Source organism: Trematomus bernacchii, unplaced genomic scaffold, assembly GCF_902827165.1.
Source record: "Trematomus bernacchii unplaced genomic scaffold, fTreBer1.1, whole genome shotgun sequence".
Classification (NCBI taxonomy): Eukaryota; Metazoa; Chordata; class Actinopteri; order Perciformes; family Nototheniidae; genus Trematomus; species Trematomus bernacchii.
The window spans coordinates 6,078,274-6,099,456 of record NW_022987588.1 but is presented as its reverse complement, the minus strand read 5'-3'; the positions used below and the strand labels follow the sequence as shown (position 1 = coordinate 6,099,456).

Genomic DNA, 21,183 nt, shown 5'->3' with positions numbered 1-21,183 from the left:
ATGTTATGGACTATACAATAATCTTAATCCAGGTCAAAATCCAGAGAAAGAAAATGTACTTATTTGCAATAAACCCCATTTCATAGAGTGAAAAACACCATTATGCTATTGACCCAGAGATTGCCGCCTTGTCCTGAGGAGCCCCCTCATTGGTTGTTCTCTGTTGCTATGGTACCAGACATCGGATGCTGATGCTGTTTCATACGCGACTTGTGTGTCAGTGCAGCAGGAAGTAGATGCAGTGATGGAGAGTCAGAGGGTGATTGATGGATGTGCAGAGAGAGAGAGGGAGATCTCTGCATAACGACTTAATGAGTGTGACTCACACACACATAACCACCCACGTCTGTAGTGAGTGTGTGTGGCTGTGTCAATTATAGAAAGAAATCCAGAGTGAGAGAGAGAAATAACCTGAAATAGCCTCTTTCTTTTCATATAAAGACACATAAATCTATTTAACTGCCCAACAAAGTTATCAATAATATGATGAAATAAAAAAGGATACTGAGACAATACGAGCAGGATATTCAGTAGGATGCTCAGGAGATTTCCCCAAACATTGATGAGTGAGAATTATTCATGTGTTTGCTGTGCATGCATTATAATGTAAAGACCAGGTTTCCTGCAGAGAATATGGGATCACTTTATGTATTTGGGGCATTCTTGTTCATAAATAATTAACAACATGTATGCAAAAGTCACAGAATCAAACAGTAGCTTCAAGAATGAAACACTTCGATAGCTCAGAATAACTGCCCACATGTTTTATTTGTTGAGCAATTCAAATAACTTAAAACTGATGACATTTAAAGAGCAATTCAGTTTGATTGTCAGGCACAAGGGGAAAGCAGAACACCATGATTTAAGGAGGGTTTCATAAGCTGAAGATTTGGAGAATATCTTGACCCACAGATGACATTGTAATCCTTCAGTTAAAACATGGAAAAGAGGAAAAGGATTATCAACTCCATGTTGGTGTTTTGTTACCTGTGGCATTCATGCTGGCAGAAGCTGGGGACAAGACAATACACTTGAGTGAGCAACCTCTTCAACCCAATTATTCATTAAATTATATAACCTCACACTCAAAACAAGGACAAAAATACAATGTGCATAAAATGAACCTTGAACGGACTCACAAAAGAACATTTTCCTTATTTCTTTTCTTTATAAAAACAGATATTGCACGGTAAAAAAAACACATAAAAGTGAAAATATCCGAGACTTAAAAAGAGAGTCATTAAAACCTTCATTATAAAAAGATGGAGACAAGTTTCCCACTTTGGAGAAAGTGGTATGTGATTAATTTGGTCTTTTTTCTTTTTGACAACTTCTCCTTTCTTTTTGGCTCCGAGATAAACAGTCTGCTGGATAATGATTAATTCCAAAGTATGAAAAAGGCCTCACAAGTGGAATTTCACAAACAAATGTGGAGTCCTGTTTCCGTCAACGTTGGACATTTGGCAAATAATTAGAGACTTCATTTATGACACAGCTCTTCCGATGAATCCAATAATGAGGCAGAAGGTGCTCGTAGTTCATCTGGGAGAAGTTAAAAGCTTGCTCCTTTGCACACAGTACGCAATCCAACATCCTATGAGGATGATCTCAGGCTCCATGACATTTCCTCCTCCAGCTCCAACTCGCTCAGGAGGCATCAGTGCTGTCCGGTCGGCTGCATAAAGATCCAGAGTCTCGTCTCTTCTGTGAGGCCGTGTGCAGGTTACAGTAAATCCTCTCCTTGTCAGTTAAGTTTGGCACTAATGCGTATCCACTGCAGAGCCTGTCTGGTGTATTGGACTGCATGAGCGATGCTACTGTGAAGAGTCAAAGGCCCAGACAACGTATTCAAGTAGTTGAAGAACTCTGTAATGAAAAAAAGAAGAAAGTGTTTTAAAACGTTGTTAAAAGACAAGTACACAGTGAAGAACTGAACACAAGATACATTCACAGAGTCTTTCCTTTCTGCCATCATGCATAGACTCACCATGGATTGTAGTGTATTAAGTAATGATGGTTGGTAAAACATAATACAGACCAAGAATTGTAAATTACAAATATTTAAAATAATTACTGTAACAGGAAATGATGTCCTCAAAATGCATCACTCATTGTTAGTTATTACATTACTACTTGGGTTAATTGTACAGTTACAAGTCGTTATGTGCTGGTAATGTAATGCATTGACTATAATAAGACATTCCCATAAAATATTTCACTTAACATTAGTCAGAGGACCTAGAACTCAAAACGGATCCTATTGAGAAAAAGGTTTGTAACCCCTGATATAAAGAATTGTATAGAAATTATTTACCTCAAATAAATGTATTTAAATGTCTGATGAAGTGTCAGCTATCCTTATTTGGTGGTGAAATATTGTAAATTGTTTGTCTTTACCATGAGTGGAACAAATACAAAAATGAAATGAAATATTCACCTAAATCTGAAAACAAAATGTTCTCAAATATCATGCATCTTTATTGTCTGTGTGTACCTTTATTCTCCTTTGCCAGGTTGTCGGCCACCTCCCAGTACTCGTAGCTGTACAGCACGCTGTTGGTGATGTTCAGGTGGTTGGCTGCCATCTGGTGGATGCGCTGGGGGATGCTGATGTGAGAGGGGAAGGCGCTGCCCCCGTTTGACCCCCGGCTCAGGTGTTTGCTGTTGGGTGAGAGTGAATCAGGGGGTCCTCCTGCTCCCCTGGGAGTGAAAACACATGCACAACATGAGTGGGGGCTAGCAATGGAGGTTTAGTGGCTAAAAGGCATGCACACAAATGAATTAAAACATTAGCCTGTACTATAAAGTTAATATCCACTTACTTCCCAGAGTCACTCCAACTGGGTGGGGGTGTAGAAGGCACTTTGGGAGAGCTCTGTAATGAAACCATAGACAAGGTTAAAAGTCATCAAAATTCAAATGTTAACAATCTAAGAAACTACGAATAAAATGTTATATAAATAAGGCTATCCATATAAATATATGAACAAAAAACCTTTGGAAAATAATAGGAATGAAACTGGAAAATGAAGATTTCTGGCTCTTTTCTTTTTAGGAAAACGGCTCTAAGGACGAAACCTCCCCAGTTGATTTCTTACAATAAGACACATACTTTTTCGATTTTTATATCAACTAGTCTGACAGCAGTCTCGTTGTGTAAGCAGAACAAGCCCATTTCTTGAAATTGACCTGTGCTTGAAAAATCAATGCCTATATTTCCTATAGTGTATAGCCTAAAATGTACTTTATGTAGTAAATATTTGTATTAAAAAGGCACCCCAGACTTACATAGCCTACCTTAAAGTAGTCCAGCAGAACTTTGGAGTATTTCAGTGCATGGTCCTTCTTTAAACGAAACATTTGCCAGTAAAGAAGTGCAAGGCATCGGAAACTGTGGACAAAGGATGACACAAGTCAAACAAACTCAAATAGAAAACAAACCATCGTGAAAAAGCAGGTTCTCTCGTGTGATGATAGATGTGGCATAAACAGAGGAAATGAGAAACACACCAAAGCACCGCCAGCTGTTTGTCCTCGTGTCTCGCCCCGGGCCCAGAGTGGCCCTTCAGCCTCATGGCGTACCTGAAGACACAGCATGGTTAGACGATCCATCTGCATATGTGTTTACTTGTTGCTCGAATCCCAATGACTGGCATCTATTTTTACATGAATGTGTAATTCACCTGATAAGCTCCACGGTTTCTGAGTACATGGTGTAGGGAGACTTTGCCTCGAGCGGCCCTTCCTCCATCGCTTTCCCACATTCCATGAAGGACAGAGCGGCGTCCACGTAATTCACAGCCTTCCCCAGCTTGTCCACCTGGAAATAAGCAATCCAACATAAATAAAGATGGGAGTAAACACAAAAGGAATACTCTGGTATTGTAGTGTCTAAAACATACAGGAATTAGCTGAGAAAGCGTTGACTCTGGAGGTGTTTAGCCTAGCTTAGCACAAACTGCCCAAAGTTGGAACTGGCCAATCGAGCTTCATCAAAGGGTTTTTCTAACAACTTTGTGACTTTACTTTTCTTCAGTTTTTTTTAAGTCTGCTGAGTCATGTCAGACCAGCTAGTAGATGCATGGTATGGTAGAAATATTAGATATAAACTTTGGTTTCGCCCTGGACAAATATTCCTAGCATTTAGCAGGCAGCAGTCAGGGACTACAGATACAAACTAGTTTAAAACTGTAACCTGGTCCTGTGAATGTTTTGAAATGCTCATGGTATCTTTTAAATACAATTCCCAAGATAAAAAAAAAATCCAACACACAAAGTAATAATGATTTTTACCTTTTTGGTAAACATTTCACCAGTTTTTTGTTGAGAATCACAACAGGGTAAGGACTATTGCAGGTTAAAGAAAGATTTAATTTGTAATAATAATTGTCAAGAGTTTCTTTGATTCTGCTCTTGGTATACCAGTTGATCTAATCTACAGTAAGAGACTTCCTGTCACAAGAACATGGTTGACCGAGGCCTAACATCTACACATACTGTAGAGAGTATTTTCATTACTTTGTATGTTTCTCTGTGAAGCTCATTGAATTTTCCCTGGAAAGAAATATGCTGTGTAAACATGTTTTTGTGTGCCTGCTTACTGAACACACACAGACATCAAACAGCTGCCAAACTGAACAACTATTAAACCATTGTACAGTTACCTAGTTTACTTCACTGTCAACATATCGTACATAGTCAAAGATGAAGCACTCACCATTGCGTCGGCACGGTGCTTCATCCTCTTGGCTTCATGCAAGTAGTACTCAGCATGGTGCGGACTGAAATGGACAGAAATATAGAAAAGTGAGTTATCTTGTACATCTGACAAACATAAAGCAGTGTGGGGTATGTAGTGATGCTCACGTTTCGTTGTTTGGCACGGCCCCTCTGTGCCCTGCAGGGCCCCAGGACTCAGGTGGTTGGGGCTGTCTCAACACTTTGACACATTCCACCTCCATCTTGGGCTAAAGAAGAAGAGGTGAAACAAACCAACGTTTTTGCCGCTACAGACTGTGAGGAATGGAGTTGGGATGAACTTGACTTTGGTACCTTGACCTAGTTCAACACAGAGCTTCAGGCTCAGAAACACGTCAGAAACACGTCAGAAACACGTGAAGGAATTGTTAGGTGCTGTTACGTAAATCCTCATTAGTTTTTTTCGAGGAATCAACATGTGTAACTCAAACAGAACTCGATCTGGATCCTGACTGAGATAAATGTAATCTCAAACTAAGACAACAAATAGATTTAAGATTCAAGGCTTTATTGTCATGTGCACATTAGCTACAGTGCAAATATGGCAATGACAAACTTAAGTCACAGGCTCCTCCAACAGTGCAACATGAATATATATAGGACATAGAACAAATAAAACAGATAAAACACATAGAATTGTGTGTACAATACTCTGTTGCTTCTTGTTTTATGTGTGTATTATTGTTGTTGTTGTTGTTGTTGTTTTGCCTGTGTTTCCTTGTTGAGTTCAGAGTTTCGTGTTTGAATGTACTTTCTATTCTGAAATTGTGTTCTGTACTGTCTCTGGTGTAACTGTTCGATTTTACGAATTTTAAAGGTCAATCTAGAGAGTGGCATTGCAAATTAACTTAAAGTTCTTTTTTGTATTACCTTTAAAGCAGAATCTCTATTCTTGTCTCTGTTCTTGTGGACATGGAGCTGCTCGGAAGTCTTTGTTTTGGCGGGGGGCTTGGTGGTCTCAGGGCCGTCGGACAGCGGAGACAGAGGAGACAACGGCCTCTTGTTGTCCATGTACTCCTCCAAGTACCTGCAAGAACCACATGTGTAAATTGACAAAAACGCACATAATTTGTTGTTTAAATACAAATAAACTCCTGCGTTACTTCAGACAGTAAGATTGCACATGTGAGACAAAGTGATGCGTTTGTTTTTCTTACCCATTGTGCAAAGTCTCAGTCACGAAGTTGCGCTCGGCTGTGAGACTTGAAGGCTCTGTGTGTCCTGACGGGTCGTTTGCATGAGGAAGACTCCTCTTGCTTTCTCTGTGTGACACGCCATTCTCCAGCTGGACACACATAAGTACACATATGCATGCTTTGAAGAACAAGTGTGTAGTAATGCGTTCATATTCATACACAATAATGTGCAGAAAGGGTCGATTTACTGAGCTCAATTATTTAAAAAAAGGAGAACTACCAGAGTGCAAAAACACTCCGAGCAGTAGCACTGCATTCAAAAGTACAAGCTCCACCATCAAAGCATATTTAAAGTATCAAAAGGAAAAGTACCTGTTATGCACATGAGACCATTTCATGATATGATTGGATTAAAGATGAAATTACTGCAATACTGTTTTAACACTTTTATGTTGCAGCTGAGAAAGGTGGAGCCCATTTTTATTTCTTAACAAACTGTAAGCTGTAACGTTTTGGTAATAGACAATATTTTGGGAAAGAAAACAGTTTAAATTACATTTTGTACTATTAATGTGAATCCTCAAAGTCACTACATTTATCAAATAAATGTAGTGGATTGAAGTGCAATTTATCTATCTGAGAAAAGCCAATTTAAGTACCTCAGAATGATATATTAGTATTTAAGTAAATGTTTTTTAAGGACTGTCCACCATTGACACACATCAAATTAAACAGAGAGGAAAAGTAAACATGCTTGTTGTCTACCTTGCGTTTCCTTTTGCTGTCTTTCGACGCAGCCTCGGGGAGGCACAGGTGTTTCATCGCCCCTCTCTGCTTGTCCTTAGTGGCCGAAGAGGCGGAGGAAGAGGCGGAGGGTTTTTTCACCGGGGAAGTAGTGGTGCTGTCCGGGACTCTTTTCAGCAGACACAGGTCTATGTGCACCACCAGGTTCCTCAGCCCTCTTTGGGAAGGCGCTGTAGCTTGTTCGCTCCGCCCAAACGGCACCAGGGTGTAGAGCTTCTGCCCCCCCTCACCTGGGTGACCTGCGGTGGGCTGCACCACCTTCGGCCTGTCACCCTCCGACCTGCCTCCTCTCTGGGGGAGTTTCCTGTGAGAGGTGGAGTCTGCTTGGACTTTAGTGATGGGAGCCTGATGTTCAGACTCAGACTCAGAATTGGAAGAGGAGGAGGAGTATACTTTGTGAGGAGATGGGGAACGGGATGGAGGCGGTGATAACTCCCTCTCTTCCTCACTTCTTCCTCCCTTGTTTGTCCTGTGTGAGTAGTCCTGATGTCGTTGTTGCGTGGTATTTGTGGGCACTCTGTGTTTGGTTTGCCATTCGCGTCGTTGTTGCTGCTCTCTCCTCCTCCTGTTTTCCCCTCTTTCCTCTCTCCTACTCTCTATCACTATCACCTCCTCTTCCTCCTCCTCTTCTTCAGCTGAACTGTGGATCCAGGGACGTCTCAGTAGCTGCTCCTCCGCCAGCCTCCTGTCTTCCTTTCTCTCCTGTTTCCCTTGCTTTTGTTCCCGATGTCTGTCCTCTTTTCTCTCGTGTTTTCTCCCCTCAGCTTGGCTCAAATGATCTCCTCTGTGCTCCACCGCCTGATCCTTACACTGAGCTTTCTTCTGCGTTGGTTTTGTTTGGTTAACATGCACAGGAGCTGGGGCCTCTGAGGACTTGGCTCTTGGTTTTATGCTCGGATTTGATCTAGAGTTTAACCCAGTAGTGGGATTAGTAGCAGCTTTAGAGGTAGATTGGGAATGAGAACTGTGACCAGAGTTGGTTTCACGACTTCCGGGGGCTAAGTGCTTTGCTGTTGTGGTGCTATGTTGCAAGCTAGACTGAAACGAAGGCCTGGGCTTGTGGCTGGATTTGTGGTTGGATCTACTACCCTGAGTTTGTTCAAAATGAGACGTGTGTTTGGCTTTGGGAGCCTCGGAAATCTGCTTTAAACTTGGATGCGAGTTCGGCTTGTGTCTAGATTTGTGGCTGTGAATCTGAGAAGTCTTTAGATTGCTTTGCTCTTGCTCCTGCGGAGGTCGAGTCTTTGGCCGGTGCTGATGAAGATGAGTGCTGGTTGTAGGCTTGCTCTTGGTGTCACTGTTAGGCAATGGGGTAATCCATGGCCTGCTTTTCGTCCTGTGGTGATTGGTCGTAAGGCTAGGTTGTGTCGTCTGAACCCCGGGGTAGTGTCGGACCCTGGAAGGAGCAGGTAGGCTCGGACTGGGGCTCCTTGGAGGGTCTCTTGGTATCGGGCTCGGGCTTCGACTGGCTCTAGTGCTCCCACACGGACTGGGGCAAACACTCGGGACCGGACTGGGGATGGGACTGGGTCCCGGGCTCGGGCTGGGACTCGGGCAGGTGCTGGGGAACGGACTGGGGCTCGGGCAGAAGCTGTAACCCGGGCTGAGGTTGTTGTGGCTGTAGTTGAACTGTGGGCTGGGGATAGGGCTCTGGCTGGGGCTGTAATCCCGATCGGTGTCCCAGGACCGGGCTGGAGATGGGGCTCTGTTGTTGGGAAGAGAAGGAAGGCGTCCTGGGATGATCTGGGAAGGATCCTGGTCACTGCTGGTGGATTTTTTCCGGGACTTCTTCAGCCATTTATCCAACTGCCACTGAGCCGCAGGGGGGTGATCAGTCTAAAAAGCAGAGAAGAAGACAGTAACAAATGTCAAATATTAAGTCTGAATAGATTAATATAATAGTGAGGCTTAAAAATCTGATCCAAGTATCTTTATAATAGTAAGAACAGCAACATATATAAAAAAAACAAGGGTCTTTTTACACGTTTTAAGAAAAGAAGAGGTTTGTAATACATTTTAACTAAAGTACGTTAAAAGGAAGGACAATTCTCCAGGAAACTTACCTATGTAATATAATTATTGTGATCATTTTAAAGTCAAAGTTAAGTCATTATAAGTAGAAGTGTAACAAAGCGAAAAAAGGATTACCCAAGTAATGTAAAAGCACCACAACATTCCAGCACATTCCACCCCCTAAAACATGTGTTTTAATGTGGAGGGTCAGAGACATTTAACCATGAGAGGGCTGACACACATCACACACCGCAACATCCTCACTGTGCAACAGAAACATTCAAAACGCACATTACAAACAACGACAATTCAAACTCCAAAAGACAAACCTGGATTATGACTCATGGCTAAAAAGTGGTTGTCTTAAAGTTCCAGTGGACCCTCTTACAATAGTCTACTCACTCGTAGTCCACATCTGTGCTTACAGTCGCTCAACCCCCATCCAATTATGCCAAGTGACTCACTTAATGTTTGCTTAACAACTGGCTTGGTGACTAAAAATGAGACCAGAGGAAGATTTCCACTTAAAAAAAACAAAAGAGGATACTTACGGCCGGAGATCAAACTTCTTTCTCTGTCTCTCTCTCTGGTTCTGTTTTCCTCGTCGCTGACCAGGAACTAAATTAAACCTCTGCTCCTCAAGTCAAACAGTGACCCCCCCCTCCCCACATCCCGCGCCCTCTTTTCCAGAGAAGACACTGCATCTCTTGTACCGTCTCGATCGCCCTCCCTCCTGCTTTTTCTGTCCCTCCCTCTTTCTCTCTCTACTACCTGGAACTCTGCTGCCTCCATAACTCCAACCCCCCTCTCTTGCTCGGGAGACATTTAAACAGTCCACGTAAATGAAAAACACATGGTGTGCACCCCCGCCGCCACAGCAGCTCCACACCCTCCCTCTCTCTACATTGGGGCCCGATGTAGTGCAATGTGTAGTAATACAGTCTGTGTTATACAGGGCTTTCCATTCATAAAAGAGTAGCAGGTTTCCCCTTCATTCCCCACATAGCACAACCCCCACAATGCCCCTTAACTACACCTCAGTATTTTTCTAAGTTAATATGCAAGTAGTGCAGATTCTCTGTGTGTTTTGAAAGCAAAGGTGACTCCAGTTGCAGATGTCAACATGAACTCTGGAGTATTGATGACTTCCACCTCCCGAGGGCTTTCCTCTCTACGACTGGGCCTGTTGACATGACACCCAGGCCCTAATTCCCAAAGCTACCTCACCCTCCTCCTCCAACTCTCTAAATCACATGCATTCCTCATTCCTCCGTCCCTCTCCACACCTGCCGTCAACCGCCTCGAGGCCACCGCTCCCTGCAGAGAATTCAACCAGAGGAAGACACAGATAAGGATAAAGGAGATAAAGGGGAGGCTCAGTGGTGGTACCTCTGTGTTGTTGCAGGGTGGAGGGGATGCAGGGTCTGGGTGAGGGTCCGGGCTCCGGCTGCGGGAGTGAAGGCTGCTGCTGCTGCTGCTGCTGCTGCACGACTCTGCGCTGGAGTCCGAGCCTGAAGAGTCAGAGCTGGAATGTCTCACCCTCCTGCCATGTGTGTGTGCTCGATGTGCTGACAGGCTGTCCGTCAACACACACACAAACACACGAGAGGGGTCAGCGTTCGTACACAGCCACACACACAGACAGTTAGTCACACAGTTTTACAGACAAACATCCAGAGGTTATATCCTTGTAATTGAGTACCTGTGTCCGTCCCAGGGAGCAGCTGACTCATGAGTTGCCTTCAGGAACACACAAAAAAGAAACTAGTCATCCAGCAGTTTAGGGAACAGTTTGCTTCTATTGATGTGTTTCCTTATCCTCATATGATAAGTAGCAAGTACGCAAACAGTTGCAGCAGTTTTGTCAATCTGCGTATGGGTGTGTTTGCACGTCATTAAACAAAACAAGAAAAGCAGGAAGCCGTGTGATAAGTCATTATCATAATTTTTCACTTTCTCTTTCTGTTCCCACTCTCTACCATTGTCTGCCAGCCTACTCCAGGGAGAACAATGCATGGAGATATGTCCAGCTTACTGTAAGTATAACTACTTAGTTAGTTATTTTCATTCATGCAAAACATCTGGCCCATCCTGTTTTGCAGAGACTTTAGAAGGCATGTCACAATAACTACTTTTGTTGAACAATATATTGCCTCAAAAATGATTGCAATCAAATATGTTATCGTCATTTTAAGACCATTTCATGATAATATAATAGCATAATAATGCAAGTAACCTTTTAAAGAGTAATTAAATGCTTAATCTCCAGACATTTGAATATGAATGTGAAAACAATACTAAATCAATCAATATAAATAAAATATACAACACATTACACAAACAACCAAATGTACTCTTGGGTACTGTAAACATTGCACTAAAACGTTGGCACTGAGGTATATAGGGCTGCACAGTGCACCCAAGTCTTACAGTATAATGGCAGGGAAAACCCTGCAGCTTGAGTATATTTGTATATAAATTATGTAAATCTATGCATATAAATCCTACGATAAGTCAATAATGTCATTATTATTCTTTAAGTAATGTCAACCGCAATTTCAGTCTTTGCGACAAATTCACATTTATAAAAATCAACTCCTTACTAACTTGTATTATTTACCATTACACAAATATGTGGCAATAGAGAAGTAGTATCAACAAAGCCCTTTAAAGGTCACCTACCCTTTGAGTGTCATCTTCATCACTGCTCAGCTTCAGGTCATTCACAAGCATGCTGCAAGCAAAGAAACACACAGATGGTAAGATCATTAAATTGACCTATAACGTAACACTTAGCAATGAAGATTAATGCTATAAGAAAGTGTCATTATAGTCAAATACTGAATATCTTGTTTGGTATGAGCTTCCTAATGCACTAATCTATTGTTTTTGTTTTGTGGATCAATGTAACTCAACACAATCAAGTTGGATTTGTGAAAAAACGTCTCCTAAATGAAGTGAAAATGTTATGCTAACAAAGGCTGTGTGGTAATGTGTGGTAATGTGTGATAATGTGCGTCACGCAGTGGGTCTACAACAGTGAACATGTGTTTCACAGCAAAAAGAGGAAGTGAAGAGGTAACAAACGGGAGCACATCGCTCTCAACTGACAGCTCTCAGGAATGTGAGCCGACCTCTGACCTGACCTTTGTGATGTTGCCTGAAACACTGTGATGACCCACTCTGCGTGTGTATCACCTTCACTCTCATTAATGCTTCTCCCTGAGGCTGTACACACCATTGTATTCATGATTTGCATCTGATTTTACAAAAGTAACTGAGAAGAGAAGTTATGTGTGATGTATTATATCGTCTGTGTTTGATGACCCTCGGTGGATCATGTTTCCTCATTACCCACTTACGATTTGTGAGGTGCCACACGAGGGTGATGGGTCACTCGAAGCTGCACATCCCCCCGACCTCACAGAGAGAGAGAGAAACCATATTTAAAACCAGGCGACAAAAATATATTCAAAGAGAGCCAAATGTAAATTATTGCACATCTCAGACAAGCAAAAGTATCAGCACATACTTTGTCTTTGTTGTGCAGTCGGTAGTTTTGCTTCCTTTGGATAGAAGGAGAAAAATATAGTTAGCAAAACCCTCTATTTACATGCCTTAAAAAGTACTTCCAGATTTATCGTTGCACTATATAATAAGACTGTTGGATGCTAATGAACAGTTAAAAAAGGATAAGAAATCTATACAGCAGAACTAAAGATATCCCCCTTTTCATTCCATGCATTCTTCTTCCATGTCAACACCTGGTGCCTACATTACCCAGAATGCAACTGATTGCAGACTTCAAAGATTACATTACATTACATGTCACTTGTTAGACGCTTTTATCCAAAGCGACTTACATACTCAATACTGTGGACAATCCCCACAGGAGCAATTTGGGGTGAAGTGTCTTGCCCAGGGACACAACGACATGCTGACTGCAGTGGGGTTTGAACCTGTGACCCCCTGATCCGAACACCAACGCACAACTCACTGCACCACACGCCTCAGGGTGTGTTTTGCTAATGTAGGACCTACAGTATTAAATGAGACACTCCATAATATAGGCTATCACCCCACTGGATTATGCACACACTGTAGAAAACAGAACACTTTAAACATGTATTAAAAGCCTCCATGCAACAAAGAAGAAGGAATTGCTAGAAAATACATAAGAGAAAGTGTACAATGTTTTAAACAATTTGTTAAGAGCAACCAGTTTAACAGAGGGATACCAGTTTTGTTTATGTTTTTGTTCCTGTCAACCTACTGCTCCACACTCCAGTCCATTAGGTGGCGCTAATGCAGCTAATGTATGGTTCTAAACTGCCAATTAACCTAAAAAAAGAAGAAGAGGAAGAAGTTATGCTACTAGCAGCTAATGTAGCCTCGAGATGCTAACCTGCAGCAGAGATGAGGAGGAGCAGGATACATAAAGCAGGTAAGCTCTCTTATTTCTACTTCCAGTCCACCAGATTGTTTTCATTTCCAAACTCTGCCAAAACCAACACTGACTCAAGAGTGAATCAATTTATCAGACATGTATATCCCACTGGAGCCACAAAACAACTTTTTTCACAAAGGCAGTAGAATCCCAAGACCTGTGAGCAGTCCTTAAAAAGGTAGGAGTTTCCCTTTTAATTATCCAAGATAAACACACATACCTTAGGGTTGTAGAGGATGTGTTGGGCCTGGTCTCCCCCTAAGGCATGCTGGGACGTCCAGGACTGAGTCATGTCCTGTGCAGAAGAAAGAGAGGTCAAAGGTGAGTTGTGAGATGCCACTGTGATTGATGTTCCTCACATGCAGGAACTCCAGGCTTCCTAAATCTCGAACTATCTTCATTTCTCCTTCATATAGGATCAACTTATGTCTGTACAGTGCAGAGAGCCTCAGCTGACTGCTGTTATCAGAGCTGCTCCCCCCCACCAGGGGGAGTGTGACGGGCTGTAAATAAAGGTCAGTGTCTGGATGTGTGTTATGGTTGCTGTGGGACAGTGCACTGTGCAGCTGTGTCAAGATTTGTGTGTAAGATTTTTGTTTTCTTTTTGTTTGGTCTCCACCATCTTTTTTTCCAGGTATTTCAAGTGTCTTCAATATTTTTGTAAGTATTTTTTATGTTTGACAGCTATTTTGGAAAGTAGATCTGTGAGCAACTTATACACTGGCTTTATTTGATCTGTTAGTGAACAGATTAGCGCTGAACATATGATGATATTAACTTGTGCGTGATTATGAATTCCTAGAGGACTGGTTTAAGCAGACTGTCAAGTCACTTTTTCAAAGGCGGCATTTCAAAAGGGGTAAAATCAGAAACCAAGACCGCTAGTCAAAGCAATTATTGCATGTTGGGCGGGGAATTGAACAGTAATGACGTCAGGTGTCTCTTGCCACAAAAGGCAATCATTACTAACCAGTTCAACTAGTTAAAATCAGAGTCAAATTGAAGGGTACAACTCCCAACGGAAGAACATACTGAAGCACATTGGAGAAGGATATTATGGACAACTTATTATGGGGATATTTAATAGTTTGAAAAAGGCTCAGAACCTATTAACCTTGTAAGAAACACTAGAAGAGTATCTGCTGAGTCGCCTTTCAGTCCACAGGTCCATTGTTGTTGTGCCTAAACAACTAAGTGATATGTTAACTAATTCAAAGACCAGATTAGTCAAACTGGAAAGTCCCTGGGAACAATAGATTAAATGTGAAGGTTTTATTGCTTTTTCTTTTTTAAATGGATACTGTAACCTATAGGTGGTGCTACAGCAGAATGATTACATGTTATGGCCATTACATTATCGTCACAAGTCTTTTTTGCAAACTCTTTCTTTAACAAATACAGGATATGCCTAATATTCACAAATACAATTAGGAATTCTCCAAAAAAGGCTGCCATGTCTCTCATTGTTGATATAAAATATTTATATATGAAGGGGGATAATGTAGGCTCAGCAGAGGTTTGAATGCTTTGAGCACCTTAACAACATAATATTTACTCAAACATGATGAATTGAAAATGATGAGTACACATGATGAGTAATCATTTAATAGAGAAGTTTAAAATGATGATTACACACCTGGACTATTAGCAAAATTGACCCTATTTCCTTTTTATTCTCACTGCACAGTACATGAGTGAAGCCGCTGCATGGAGCGAGCTCAGTTTCAGTGTCTTAGCTCCGGCTCTGATTATAATCTCGGCTGATTAGACTGCCCGCAGTCACTCTCAGACAAACCAGGCCTCATGGATGCTGACAAAAACAGCCTGATTTTTTTGTGTGTGTGTGTGTGTGTGTGTGTGTGTGTGTGTGTGTGTGTGTGTGTGTGTGTGTGTGTGTGTGTGTGTGTGTGTGTGTGTGTGTGTGTGTGTGTGTGTGTGTGTGTGTGTGTGTGTGTGTGTGTGTGTGTGTGTGTGTGTGTGTGTGTGGTGGGTGTGTGTGTGTGTGTGTGTGGTGTGTGTGTGTGTGTGTGTGTGTGTGTGTGTGTGTGTGTGTGTGTGTGTGTGGGTGTGTGTGTGTGTGTGTGTGTGTGTGTGTGTTGTGTGTGTGTGTGTGTGTGTGTGTGTGTGTGTGTGTGTGTGTGTGTGTGTGTGTGTGTGTGTGTGTGTGTGTGTGTGTGTGTGTGTGTGTGTGTGTGTGTGTGTGTGTGTGTGTGTGTGTGTGTCGCTCTTTCCCAAGCCTCCTTTGAAATCACTCTGTTTGAATGCTAAATATAAAGCTATAGCTAGAAGCTGGTTAGCTTAGCTAATCAGAAGTCACAGTGTCTGGTCTACATGTAAAACTACAACGGGTAATTCCACATCTAAGGTAATTACAAAAAACTGAATATAACCTGCAAATGTAAAGAAAATTAGCAACTTTAGAAGTACTTGTAGGCAGTAGGACGCAACAATAAGTAGAGTAATTGATGACAGTAAACGATTTAGTTATTCGATTATTTTTCCCCGTATTCTTTCCTATAAAAAAAAATTGCTTTTTTGGCCTCTTAAACGTGGGGATTTCCTGATTTGTTCCTGTTTATATCGTATTAAAGTGAATATCTTTGGGTTTTGGACTGAAAAAACAAGACATTTAAACACAACACCTTGGACTTAGACAGACTGACATTTTTCACTTTTTCGGACATTATTTAAACCAACAATGAAATGATAAATCTGAGAAATAAACAAATAATGATAATCATTATAAGTAAGACTCACAGCTGTAGGTTGTTTGTTCATTGGCTATTTATATCTACAGACGTAAGAGTGGTATCCGTGTTCCTTTCAAACTCTCGGTAAGAAAGCACATAAGCGTATTTCTCAAAATGTCAAACTATTGCTTTAACTCCTCTGGGACTCAGTCATTTAAATCCAAAGACGCTCCTGAGATGACACGTTTTTATGAACCTGGCAGGTGACTCAAAAGCGTTTCTTCCTCCTCTTCACTCAGCAGTAAACCCTGGAGGGAAAGTGTTTCCTATCGTGCTCATCCTTTCACTTCATTATCTCTCCTCCCTCAGTCACCAAGGACACCAGCCCCTCTCCTCCTCCAACAACAACAAGGTCTCCCAGGTGGAGCGTTATGTGTTGCTATCTTCCTCCCTCCCTTCTCCACCACACGTTTGTATCTTCCTCCTCCGCTCATCCTACCTGTCCCACGCTGGTGACAGGACACAATAATCATTGCATTGTAAAACCTCTGACATAAAAGCAAAAAAAGGACCTTGAGACCTCGAAAGACTTCAGTAGCGGATCAACATATCTTTAGTTGCAGCTTTTCATAGTGCTAGTGTTTCCTCCTCTGAGCAACAATGCTGCAATTATTATATTCAGTGACTCAAATGGATCAAAACTGGAAAAACATCTAAAGAAATCCAAATAAAAAAACAAAAAACGTTCCCAACAATATGGCTACTTTTAATGAGGGAATGAGGGATTAATCTGAATTTGCACATGTTCAAAGTAATTTACCGCTGCTGTGATTATACTTTTTAAATAATGAATAAAAGCAAACTTCAAAGCCAAGCAATGAATGGATAGTAGCCAAATGTCTTACCTCCAGAATATCTTTGGCACAGATGATGTGTTGGCTTCTTGTTACCTGTGCAACAAAATAAGTAGGTGACGTTTAATAAGGAGAACGTCACAGGAAGTCAGGATTGACAGGTGATGAGAGTGAGTATCGTGACACTTCAGAATAACAGACACAAGTCATCAACTATAGACACGATTATGGGAGAAATGTTGTGCACACAATCCATATTTCAGCATGTAAATTACAGTAAAGTGCAGATGTCCACATGTGAACCAGAGTTCGGAAAAGGGACCACATTACTCCTGTTCTGGCTGCCTTACACTGGCTCCCTATAGAACACAGGATAGAATTTAAAAGTATTCTTCTCGCCTACAAAGCCCTTAATGGGCAGGCGCCATCTTACCTTAAATAAATCCTTATACCCTACTGTCCTACTAGGGCATTGCGTTCCAAGAATTGGGTTGTTGGTTTTTCCTAGAGTTTTTAAAAGTGCAATGGGAGCGAGGGCCTTTTCTTATCAAGCTCCACTTTTGTGGAATCAGCTTCCAGTTTGTGTTCGGGCGGCAGACACCCTATCCGTTTTTAAGAGTGCGCTTAAGACCTTCCTTTTTGATAAAGCTTATAGTTAGGGCTGATTAGATTCAGCCCCTAGTTTTGCTGCTATAGGCTTAGACTGTCGGGGGACACCTTACTTCTTCCTTCTCTCTGTCTGTACCTGTGTACTCTCATGTTCCGAATAACCCAGCTTCCCCCAAATGTCTTTTTGGTGTCTATCTACGCCGGGATCCTGAGTCGTGGCTGATCCTGTTGCTGCGGTCATGTGTCCTGGATCCTGAGTCATGTGTCCTGGATCCTGCAACCTGAGTCCTGGATCCGGAGTCCGGAGTCCTGAGTCCTGGACTTCGAGTCGTGGCTGAACCTGTCTCTGCGGTCCTGCCTGACTCTCATCATACTACTTCCCTGATGGCTCCCACAGGATTGTTGACATCCTCGTGGATTCATCTTCTTATTATAGACACATGCATTTCCAAACATTTGGTCTACCTATGCTGTAAAATGTATTATCTTTTTGATTTACACACGGCATCTATTGCACGTCTGTCCGTCCTGAGAGAGGGATCCCTCCTCTGTTGCTCTCCCTGCGGTTTCTCCCATTTTCCCCTTTAAACTGTGGGGTTTTTCCTTTTTTGGAAGTTTTCCCTTGTACGATGTGAGGGTCTAAGGACAGAGGGTGTCGTGTTGTCATACTGATATTCTGTACAAACTGTGAAGTCCACTGAGACAATGTAACATTTGTGATATTGGGCTATATAAATAAACATTGATTGATCGATTGATGTGCTGTAGGTCCTAGACTCATTCATTTATTTCATCCTAAATTCCTCAAGATGGAAACTTCTCTAAAGGAAGATAACACCTACATAGACACTGATCCTCTCTGCCTTTTGTTTCCCACCTTTTTGCTGCAAAATCGTACAACTCTGTGTCGCACTTTACTATAATCCTTAAAGTCTCCCACACATACAGAGTAATTGTGAGAGTTAAGAGGAGGTTGAAGTGTGTTGATGACTCACATCTTAGAAATCACAGCTGCAGATGATCAGACGGATGCTGATTCCGTTGCAAGGAACTTTCTGTTTCCATCCGTGTTAGGCAACCCCCGCTCTCTCTCCCTCCCCCCACGTTTTCTCCCCTTTTTCACAATTCAGCTCACAATTCAAATTCATCTCTGACTCTTAAGCCTCTTACACACCAAACTGACACCAAAGAACACCAAAGCTGAGACCAATGTTGCTCAGGCATAAAGATAAAAGATAAATACTTTACACAACTGTGTGTGCATCTGCTGGTGCTTTATGTATGTGGGAGTGTGTTTCATTTTGATTCTGAGTTTTGTGTGAAAACAGATTAACCTGCACAAATGAGTACCGAAACATGTTTTCCTTTTAATTCCTCTTCCAAAATTATACTTGCCATGTTTGGTTTTTAGTTGAGCTTTAATAGTTCTGTATTTCTTCATTGATCTCATCTACTGAATATTGTATTTCTATACTTTCTTTTAAACATTTAATATATTTAAGATTCCTTTATATTGGTGATTTGCTCCTTTTGTTATGCCCCACTCTGTCTTCTGTGCAGCATAAGTATGCACAGTAGAAAATGTGTGTAGTGCAGTGTGCTTTTGTGTGTGAAACTGTCTCCTCTTGTATGCATGACTCACTAAGGTCAGTGTCTGAGTGGCTGGACTCTTAGCCTGCGGATAGAAAACAGTATGTGTGTAAAATACTGTCGGATTATAACAGCCCCAAGACAGTTTATGGGGCCGTAGGAGCCAAATAAAAATCATAAGCACAGACAGCCAGTATTTCACCTCCCTGTGGTAATGCATACAAAAAATAAACCTGGCCTGCTTCCTAACTTTACACTCACACGTCCATTAGAATGGATATTATCATGAGCAATGTGTTTCAAATGGCACCGGTCCGCGGGCTACATCTCTGGTGCAATACCCAGATGAGTGAACTCCCCAGGGGCCAAACAAACCACAACCCATCAAAACACCTGCAGAAAGCAGCGTGCAAGCTAAGTACACTACCAGCCACCTGTTGCATTCTTAAAATATCAGCAATTACTGAAGTCATGCTCATTTGCAGCTTCTATTCAGCTATTTCATCTGTTTTACAGGCTTTTAAGAAACATCTTAAAACACTTTAAGATTGCAATCTCTATGAACATGGCAGGATCACAAAATGCACTACTGAGCAGGAATTATCCTTTTCAAAGTACCATTACTGAAGTCAAGCTAATTCTATTCATCTCTGTTAAGTGCTTTTAAGACAAATCTGAAAACACTTTTAAATAGCAATCTTTATGAACATAGCAGCAGCAGAAAATGCACTTCTCTCCATGGATCATCATCTGATTTTATGCAGTATTCTCTAGAAAACGTAACATTTTATGACTTCAAACATGCATTTACTGTATCTAAAAACAATCCCAAGACTTATTAAAGATGCTTTATAAGTAGGCTTAAATCCACACTCCATGCACTCTCCATCTCTCTCTCTCTCACCTGAGAATATGCGCATCTGATCAGAAAACAGACGATGGAAAGTTTCCCTTTGTCGCCGAGGACAGTAGGCATGGTTCCGGGATAGTCAGCGCTCTCCTCCGGGGTCCATGCCAGTGAGGACTCGCTGATAGCAGCGGCAGCGGTGCCTCTCCTCGCTGCTGGAGAATGTGTGTGTATGTGTGTGTGTGTCACTGGGTGAGACAGAGGGGGAGATGTAGGCGGGCCGGTAACGTCAGAGATGACACACGCGGGGATATCACGACTCAGGACAGCCAGTGGAGGTTGGTCACTTCTTTATAAAGCCATATTTCTGATGTCAGAGCTGCTAAATATACAAGACAATGTGTGAATTAGTAAGTTTTGTGACATCCAGTGTATTTACAGACGATGCTATGAATTATGGGATCCATAAATCAGCATTTATACTAAATAGATATGCTTTTGGCCACTAGGGGGCATCACAAGAGGCTGTAAGCAACATTGACATGATTAATGCTAATACATGCTAACAAGCAGCTATAAATGACAGACATTTCAACATTAACATACATAAATAATTATAAAAATGTTTCACTTTCTTCTTTTTCATAGCTTTTGAAGTCCTCCTCGACTCATAAGAAAAATACTCTTGCTTTCTAGCTGCTAGCCTACCATAAATATTAGCCAGCTAGCATATTGGCTAATTAGCCCTGTCTATTGTTTAAATGGCAGTTAACGTTGGCAAACAATTGGTTTTTCAGAGCTTTCCCCCTAGATAAGGTATAGAACATAGCAAGGTATTCACCGTCAGTCAGAATCATTACTTGTTTTTTTCACCGTCTTTATGATGAGAGTCTAAAGATAAATCAGTATCATCATATATAGTCTCCAAGTCAGCCACATTATATTGAGTAAAATATTAAAATTACGACGCAAACAGATTTATTTTATTGTAAACTTTACATCCAAAGGGCGCCACATTATCCTTATATCAAAATGTGTCATATTTAAAGATACACACAAAGTAAAAATATAACATTTTCATAGTTAAGAAAGGAATATAGTATAACATTTCATGTAAAGCCATATGGATAAATAGGATAACAGCATAACATAAAACAGTTCAGTCACTGAGAGCATATTATGGGCCAATGATAACATCTGATCATCCTTCCTTCCTGTGCCTTGGCCTTGTGAGCTTGTGTCATCCATTTATTATTCTCTGTAATACATTCTGGCCTGTGAAGTGGCTCTGGATTGCATGGATTTTGCCTTGTCATGATAAAATATGAGCTGTCTTCCCATCGCAGATAGCTTCGGGGGCAGGCGGGGAGAAAAGGAAGAGACAGACACAAAGAGCTGGATATATTATAGCATTGACTGCATTAATTTGAAGGAC

The 21,183-nt window shown here is 41.6% G+C and overlaps 1 protein-coding gene across 2 annotated transcripts; it reads right to left on the bottom strand.

The window, feature by feature from the left end:
• Positions 1–737: 737 nt before the first annotated feature.
• Positions 738–19,962, bottom strand: aff3 (AF4/FMR2 family, member 3). Of its 2 annotated transcripts, none has more exons than XM_034128797.1 (19): positions 19,806–19,962; positions 16,754–16,798; positions 13,379–13,453; positions 12,244–12,277; positions 12,074–12,131; positions 11,394–11,445; positions 10,414–10,451; positions 10,101–10,287; positions 6,660–8,534; positions 5,916–6,043; positions 5,629–5,785; positions 4,867–4,967; positions 4,718–4,781; positions 3,684–3,820; positions 3,511–3,582; positions 3,289–3,391; positions 2,823–2,875; positions 2,495–2,700; positions 738–1,866 (listed from the first exon to the last, which is right to left on the bottom strand). In XM_034128797.1, the coding sequence occupies exons 1-19, from the start codon at positions 19,875–19,877 to the stop codon at positions 1,745–1,747; spliced, it is 3,579 nt and encodes a 1,192-aa protein (XP_033984688.1). In that variant the 5' UTR covers positions 19,878–19,962; the 3' UTR covers positions 738–1,744. The 2 variants fall into 2 exon arrangements, with proteins under 2 accessions (XP_033984688.1, XP_033984689.1); XM_034128798.1 differs by having other exon boundaries at positions 3,298–3,391.
• Between the last annotated feature and the right edge of the window lie 1,221 nt (positions 19,963–21,183).

Excerpts from the sequence above, each read along its gene's own strand:
- aff3 (XM_034128797.1), bottom strand. The coding sequence starts at position 19,877 with ATGCCTACTGTCCTCGGCGACAAAGGGAAACTTTCCATCGTCTGTTTT. Across the intron at positions 8,535-10,100 it reads CACCCTGCAACAACACAGAG|ACTGATCACCCCCCTGCGGC; the intron begins GTACCACCACTG and ends TCTGCTTTTTAG. Across the intron at positions 4,968-5,628 it reads ATAGAGATTCTGCTTTAAAG|CCCAAGATGGAGGTGGAATG; the intron begins GTAATACAAAAA and ends CTTCTTCTTTAG.